The following is an 8,176-nucleotide window of genomic DNA, read 5'->3' as shown; positions in this document are numbered from 1 at the left end:
CTGGTCGATCGATCGACCGATCGCTGGACGTTGCTGTCGCAAGGGGAGGAAGAATTCGCCGGGGACGACTGGCCGCTGAGGCCGGCCGCCCGTCCCGTGCACGGCAAGACGGCGACAGGAACGTTCAACTCAGCAGGGTGGCAAACTTCTCTCTTCGGGTTACACTTTCCGGTTGGTTCCGGCGAGTAGAGTTGCCAGTCGTGTTCATATAGGACGCGACGAGGGTGGGGCTCGGCAGGTGGGTTAATAAAAGTTGATCACGGGCCGTGTGACCGTGCGCAGGGCCAGAAGCGGTGGTGTTTCAGTCAGTGTACGTAGCGGTGGTGTTTGGCGAGAAAACTGCCGCACTCACCCAAAGAAAACCGTCGCTTTCCAGGTAAACCAAACCGATGCCACTCGCCGTCTTCGGCTCGTGGCGTTCATCTCGTTGGTGGTTGTCTACGGTGAGGTCAGGGTCAATGGATTATTAAGTGTGATGGGCGATGACTACGACCGATGCTCTCTTCTCTACCGTGCGTGCGTGCGTGTGGAGTCTATGTCGATCGCCAGGTCGGCCCGTGCCCTACACGCTGCAACGTTCCGTGATGTGTTTATTTCAGTTTTTTCGTAAATTTACTAGGCAGTTCTCTTCTTTAAAAAAGATCACGTTCACAAGTGACAATGACAAGTCTTTCACCCCTTTTTATAAAAAAAAAACAGGTACTAAAAGACCAAACCTGAAACTGAAACATGGAGACCTGCCAGATGACAAGGATTTTCCACAACACTCAAATCACCTCCTTCCCAATGAACCAAATCACCCTCCCCCCTCACACCACCGTGGTGCACCAATTCCAACAGGCTAATATTACACGGCCGAGTCTTTCCTGTACAGAATCTGCTTGTGTGTTCCCCGGGAATCAAAGGGGAAGAGGAAGCAATAATAAAACCTCTCTCCGGAAGAGATTTTGCCACTACGCTATATTATGAACTTACAAACACGGCCTGCCTACAGGTCCCCGGCTTGCTATCACTGGGGCGCGGCTCGGTAGCTGGAGCGGCTGGAAGGGAAGACCGGGACGGCGCCGAAGTCCCGTAGCCCGGCCTCTCCGGTGTGCCCGTGCCCATGGGCCCTCCTCACCCGGGACTTCTCCACCCGGGTCCGCCGGAAAACCTCCTGGATTTGCCGGTCGTTCTCCTTGAGCATCTCGTCGACGTTGCCCGAGGGGCAGGAGGTCAGAGGCCCCGAGTGGTGGATCTTGTTGCCTTTGGATCCGTAGCCCTGCCATCAAACGCCACAGAGAGTTCAGTTTTCGTTCTTGCTGGAACTGTAATCATTCAAGTATCGTTGTTGCCTGACATTTGTCACACATGAATGGATCCAGTGCCCTCCTAAAATGTCACCCTACTCATGTATTTACTATGCATTAGATCATGGCCTGTAAACTTCAAAACAACTTGCTGGATTATGCACAAATTATACCCTAGCAAGTGGTAATATTGGATTTACTGAAACTACGTTTCAGCTTTGGCAATGGAATCGCAACAAATGATATCTGAAGGAACCATGCAATGACCATGGATGAAAAGGCATAAGAAAACTTTTCGACGTTGGGCACAAGTTTAGGGTTACTTACAATAGCTCCTCCATCCACCCTGCCGCCGCTCTTGTCCTCTTTCTGCTGGAATACTTGGTCGTACTTCCCGCTACCACTGAAGTGCCCGTTGATAGATTCAGACAGCCTCCGTCCATGAGCAAATGCTTCAGCTTGAGTAAACCCGATCCCATTGCTATCATCCGGACGTGCATCTGATTTTGCTGATACGACCACAGGGAAATTCCGGGGATCCGCAACGGCACGTACATGATGTTCGCCATGTTTGCTCGTTCCAGTCTTTGACGGGTTAACTAAAGGCCCAGAATGGAAGGTTCTCGTTGGGTAGACGCGTTTGGAGTCCTCCGACGATTCAATGATGTGAGTTGAACTGGGTGGTTCAATTGGAAATCCAGATGCAGAGTCTTCCTTGCAAGGATTGAACATCTCACTCCTGCTCTTGGTATTGGCTTGGGCTTGCCTTTTCTGAAAATGAAGACAACATGAATTTAGGCATTTCAAAATAGAAAAATTAAGGAGACGGTAAAAATCTAGAAGAAGATGCACTGAGCATGCATGTTGTTGCATTTAAGACTTTATATAACATGCTTGTGAGAAAGGAGGGTAGCTTATATATACAGGGAAGGATCACATATTTGCATTGTTGATGATTATGAGTGGAAAACATAATTTCAAACAACAGTAATAAGAGTAAATATACCTCAACAAGCTAAAGACGAACAGAATTATATATTCAGTGAAGATGTCAACAAGTGGTGGCTATACCTGCAAAGATGACACTAGTTCTGCATTTGCATCAGGTGCAGGGACTGCTTTTGACTCTCTAGTTCGTCTTTCAGGATGTTGCTTTCCTCCAGCAGTACCTTGCCTGGAGAAAGGCATAAACATGAGATTCGGAACAAATTAAAGCATTAGAGATTCATGGCACAAGCCTATTTCTTTTTCACTAAAATATATTCAAACTATTAAAACAAAAATGAAGCAGACAACAAACCATAGGCAATGAAAGACTGAAGACATGAAATGAGTAATGAAGGGGTAGAAGCGCAAATACAAACTGGACAATATACCTACCTTTACTTACAGGTAGGGGGAGAAGATCCCAGTGTAGTATTTTAAAAAGTGAATAAAAGAATGATGGCAACAGAATACAAACTCCTTTTCATCAAATATACGCTATTCAATTAACTTTAACCAATTTCCAAAGCATGTTTATTGGGCAGACACAGTATTACAATAACTACTGCCACAATGCCCGTGCGTTGCTACGGAATCACAAAAATGATTCAGTCGTATTGGATTAGTAGTATATAATAACCAATCCATGTGCAACACTGCAAAGAAGAAACTCAATCAAGTAGCAAACTCTTTACTTGTCTAAATGCAGCAGCCGATGGGAGCACTATTGCAAGATATGATTCCCCGCCTCCCCCCCCCCCCCCCCCCCCTCAAATTGGAGGGGTCTGGTGGGTTCTAGATGGATGCAGGAGATTGGGGTGGACTGGGGGAGTGAACTGACCACTACCACCACTAACTCTAATTTAAGATAGTAGAGATACTCTATTTCATGAGTGGAAAGATAGTCGTGTATGGTAATGAAAAGCTAGAATAACTATCAGTTGCATGATATGCCCCCACATAAGTGCTTATTCATAAGATAGTAGAGATACTCTATATTTCACGAGTGGAAAGATAGTCTTTTATGGTAATGAAAAGATGGAATAACTATCAGTTGCATGATATGCCCCCACATAAGTGCTTATCCATTCCATGGTATCAGATTTCAGATTCTCTTCATCAAATGCTTTCACCATGAGAATTTTTCCATTGTGTTCCTTGTGTCCACAAATAAATATCATTAGGACAAAATGGTTACAGTGATGGCCTAGAAGGAGAATGTGGTTATTTAGTTGCAGCCTGTAGAACTATCGAGTTATCCGGTGGCATTGAATGGTTTTCCTTCCAACAAACTGTGCAGGTAAGTTCAAGTTCATAACCAAGCAAATATATGGACTTTTGAGATATGGGCTACCACAAGTTAGGCATTCGATGAGGTAATGAAGATACTAGCGCAACTTGCTTAGTGTGAATAAAGAGCCTTATTTGATTGCAAAACTATGTTTAAATTTCTATATGAAAATAAAATAAGAATGACATCAGGTCAGCAGAACATCCCAACTCTATAAGAATGTTCTCAGTTGAAGAGAATAAGTTGGTTGAGAGTACCTTCGACCTTCCTCCTCTCGGCGTTTTGCATCATACTCTTTGCTGGGGGGATATCTTGGCAGACTTGAAGGATTGCAAGCATATGGTTTTGTTGTAAAAAACTGCAAAAACATAATTATAAATACATTGTAAAATTTCTAAATCAATAAGAACAAAACAAAATCATGGATGGTATCATAGGGTAGCATTTACACATTCAACTCAATAATTAATTGTGAACTGTTTTTAGCTAGCTCCAGTTTGCAAGCTACAACATTTTCCAACAGATATACACATCAAGTAGACCACAGAAACAGGTAGCACTATATGTTTATAACTATCATCAATGATCCAAACAATTGGACCCAACTAGAGAACGGTGACTCTCTTAGACAATGCAGCTAACTAGGATGAACTCTTAATTATAAAATGTTAAAATTCCAATCAGAATAAAGCTGTTTTATTTAAGAAACAAAAAAAGGAAGGTTGAAATGGTTTAATGTACTTGATCAAATATAACATGTACGAGTCCAAAATAACAAAACAGAATTGTCTCTTGACACTGGAGAAAAGTAGAAGGAATTTAATACCTCACTTTGCAACGCAGAAGATGCTGTCCGTCGCTCGGCTGGGTCTACTGAAAGAAGAACATCTACTAATGCTAGAGCAGGTGAAGGAAAGTCTTTAAATGTGTCTGTAACACGCCTTGGATATGGATGCTGTGGCTTAAAAATGGTTGCATGGGGAAGTTTAGACTTCCTCCAATAGTCCTCTGATGGCGAACCACAGAGTTTAAATATTTTATGTAACTGCTCAACCTGCAGAAAGAATAGTATACACAAGTTGGTTTTATGACAAAATTGAGAACATTATATCTTGTTGCATTTGCTTCGAGTAAGAAAAGAGCTTGATAGCATACCTCTGTTCTACCAGGCATAATAGGCTTGCCAGCATATAGCTCAGAAAGAATGCAGCCAGTACTCCACAGATCTACAGCAACGCCATAATTCGTGGCACCAAGCAGAAGTTCTGGCGGTCTATACCAAAGTGTGACCACACGACTAGTCAAAGGGTGCCTTTGTTCAGGATCAAAGAAACTTGCTAAGCCAAAATCAGCTATCTTCAGTATGCCTCGGTTATCAATCAAGAGATTGGAACCCTTAATGTCACGGTGCAGAATGTGACGACTATGACAATGCTCAAGGCCTCGGAGTAACTGTTGCATGTAACATTTAACCTGTAAAGAAATCATGCTCATTAGCTGAATGTTCTAACCATGTGTGAAGTAAATGCTGCATGCGAATTAAGGGGTTTATATTGAATGAGAATGCACTAAGCACCCGTGCATCGGAATACCATGTACCTGAGGCTCGGTCAATTTTAGTCCAGGAAAAGAAGCTAGGCCAGCTAGGTCGTGCTCCATGTACTCAAAAACAAGATATAAGCTACAAGACATCCTCGAAGTTACGAGACCCTCCAGCTTAATAATATTTGGATGATCAAGCCGTCGCAAAATGAGGATTTCTCTGGCCATGAATTTCACACTCTCGGGCTCCAAATTATCAAAGCGTACTTTCTTTAGAGCAACAATCTTCTGTTTTTCAAGATCACGAGCTCTGTAGACATTACTGTATGTTCCCTGACCAATCTGAATACAAAAGAACAATGATTTTTATTGGATAATGAAAGAAAGGAACAATGATTGAACAGAATATTTTAAATTAAACTTAAACCACGTGACATTTATGTGCAGAAACCGACAACTTAATTCAGCAAGCATCTATGTACACAAGTTACAGCCAAAAATGCAAGTTCGAGAAACAATGCATTGCTTTTCAAGCTAAAAGTGCAAACCAAACGTATCAACAGCATGGAGGACAGAATGCCTCCCCCCATATGGCCATACCCTACCATCTAATGTAGTTCAATACAACGTGAAAAGTCTGATCCCGTTATTAGCACCGCCCATTTTTATCTTTCGCGGGGAAGCAATGTGTAGCTGAAAGTAGACACAGCCTTACTCGAACCTTGTCGCGATATATCTAGCAAGGGCTGCTGGGATGGAAGGGAATAAGCGTAATTCCTTAAGATGGGAAGGGAACTAAACTAAGATCCATGTGAACCTGAAGAGATTGGGCCTATTTTTTGCCTATCCAAACTAGCCCCCGGGAAGAAAGGATTGCCCCATTAATGGCAGGGATTGCGTAGTACTACTGTCTAACGTTTCCAGGTTCCATGTTCCACTGAGACTAACAAAACAAGTCCAAAAGAAAGAAAAGACCACCGCATTTTCCCATCCAAGATACTAAAAGCCATCCTCCACTCACAACAGAATTTTACTGTTAACAGTCGTCCCCAGCTACCAGTTATTACCACTGAAAAAAAGGCAAATTCCCCGGTTACAGCGCGATTTTACAAATCCCAAGCATCCACTAAAGCAATCAATAAAGAAAGAGTAAAGAAGGGAAATGAATCGCCGTAATTCCTCGTCGTGTAACAGAAATCCGGAAGAAAAGGAGAGGCAACGATTGCAGGACAAATTTTTCTGATTTTTACTGTTCCGGTGTCCCGGAGCAGAGACCAGAGCTACAAGCAAAATGTGAAACGGACGGCGGAGAAAGGAAGAGAGCGTGACCTTGTCGAGCTTCTCGAAGGACTCGGCGCGGCGCGGCACCCAGCCGCGCACGGCCTCGGCGGCGACGGAGGCGAGCCACGGCGGCCACCCGGCCGCCACCTGCTCCGCCTCCAGCGCCCTCGGCACGGGGCTCCGCACCTGGCACGCCGCCATGGCCATCGCGGCCGCCCGCCTCCTCTCCAGCGCCTCATCCCGCGCCCGCGCCTGCTTCCGCGCCTCCTCCTCCCTCCTCGGCACGGCCGCTCCCGCCGCCGAGAGCTTCCCCGCCGGCGGGGGCGTCTGGACGCACCGGCCGTCGTCGATGGCCGCGGGGCGGCCGCACACGCAGCCCATGGTGACAGGGCGCCGGCTGCAACGGCGCCGGAGGGGCGCGCGGGTCGCTCGGCCCGGCCTGCCGCGCCGCCGGGGCAGTCACGGCATGCGGGGGAGCGGATCTCGGGGTTCCAGCGAATTGCGGGGGAGTGCGGTTAGGGTTTGGAGTGGGAGAGGGAGAGGGAGAGGGGGTGGATGGAACCTGGCAGTGGAGGCGGGCGAGTAGTGGGAGACTGACTAGCAACAGCCGGGTGAAGAAGACGGCGAGAGGAGAGAGGGACCTTTGCGTAATTTCAGTCTTCCCTGAGGGTGTGCCGTGATATCATCATCGTTTGGCTGCTTCGACCTGCTTCTTTGGGAGTTTTTTCATGGGTAGGCCTCTATGATTGTGTATTTACTGGTACATGCTTTTAAAATTTTTGTTCGCATAGAGGCCCACCCATGACATTACAAGAACATAGTAATAACATATATATCTGTACATCACCTAGCGATGACTACAAGCACTAAAATAAGCCGAAAGCGTACCGCCGTCATCACCCCTTCCTCACCAGAGTCGGGTCAAGCTTGTTGTAGTAGATAGTCGGGAAGTCGGCATGCTAAGACCTCATAGAACCATCGCACCAGAACATCAACTATCACCGATGAAAAAAAGTATAGATCGAAAAGACCCAACCTGTAGACACATAAACGAAGGCAAGCAAAAACTGGATCCAAAAAGATCCATTGAAGACCAGCACCGACCGAATCAAACGATATCCGCCAGAGACACATCTCCACATGTCCTCCGACGACAATAGACGCACCATCGAAACAGGACACACCTCCACACGTCCTCCGTCTTTAGAGAGCCGCCATCGTCTTGCCTTTCCGAGCAGGTCAGAGACCCTAAACAAACTTACAAAAACATCTAAAAAGAAGCAAGACCCCTCTCGCCGGCAAGAGTCAAGGTCCACAGCGCCTCCATGGCCTTATGGCAACTGGAGACGAGGCGGACCGGCGCCGGTGCCGGCGGGGGGCAAGGGAACCCTAAACTTTTTCTTGGAAATGAGGCAGCGACTGTCTCACTGGGATTTGATGCTCTACTTAAAGGCGCCCAAAGATTGTACAAGAACATAAGGACGTTGGAATTGAAGCATTCTCCATCCCCAATGGTCACATTATTCCTAAAATATGAAGCTCTCCAAAATGAAAGCAACCATTGCATGTCTCCATTAACCTTATTCAGCAAAAGAAGTGGCCAATCTAAACCATCATGAACCAGAATTTCCTCCCCAATGCTTTAAATTACGAAACATTGTGATCCTAGACTACTCAATTGAGTTCATTTTGCAATCCGTTCGACTACAACGGAACAAGAAAATGTGTATCACACACAAGTCTTTTCATTTTAAAAGTTCTAGACACCCGGTGATTCAAAATTTGGACT

The 8,176-nt window shown here is 45.8% G+C and overlaps 1 protein-coding gene across 1 annotated transcript; it reads right to left on the bottom strand.

Annotated features, from left to right (window-relative positions):
- Window positions 1–655: 655 nt before the first annotated feature.
- LOC125543134 (Protein kinase superfamily protein) lies at window positions 656–6,985 on the bottom strand. The gene is made up of 8 exons (XM_048706385.2): window positions 6,436–6,985; window positions 5,164–5,448; window positions 4,720–5,037; window positions 4,391–4,618; window positions 3,822–3,922; window positions 2,361–2,463; window positions 1,617–2,060; window positions 656–1,261 (listed from the first exon to the last, which is right to left on the bottom strand). The coding sequence occupies exons 1-8, from the start codon at window positions 6,766–6,768 to the stop codon at window positions 1,010–1,012; spliced, it is 2,064 nt and encodes a 687-aa protein (XP_048562342.2). The 5' UTR covers window positions 6,769–6,985; the 3' UTR covers window positions 656–1,009.
- Window positions 6,986–8,176: the final 1,191 nt, after the last annotated feature.

This window comes from Triticum urartu, chromosome 3A (genome assembly GCF_056163025.1).
Source record: "Triticum urartu cultivar PI428250 chromosome 3A, HENAU_Tu73, whole genome shotgun sequence".
NCBI lineage: Eukaryota > Viridiplantae > Streptophyta > Magnoliopsida > Poales > Poaceae > Triticum > Triticum urartu.
This window is presented reverse-complemented; position numbering and strand designations above follow the sequence as displayed.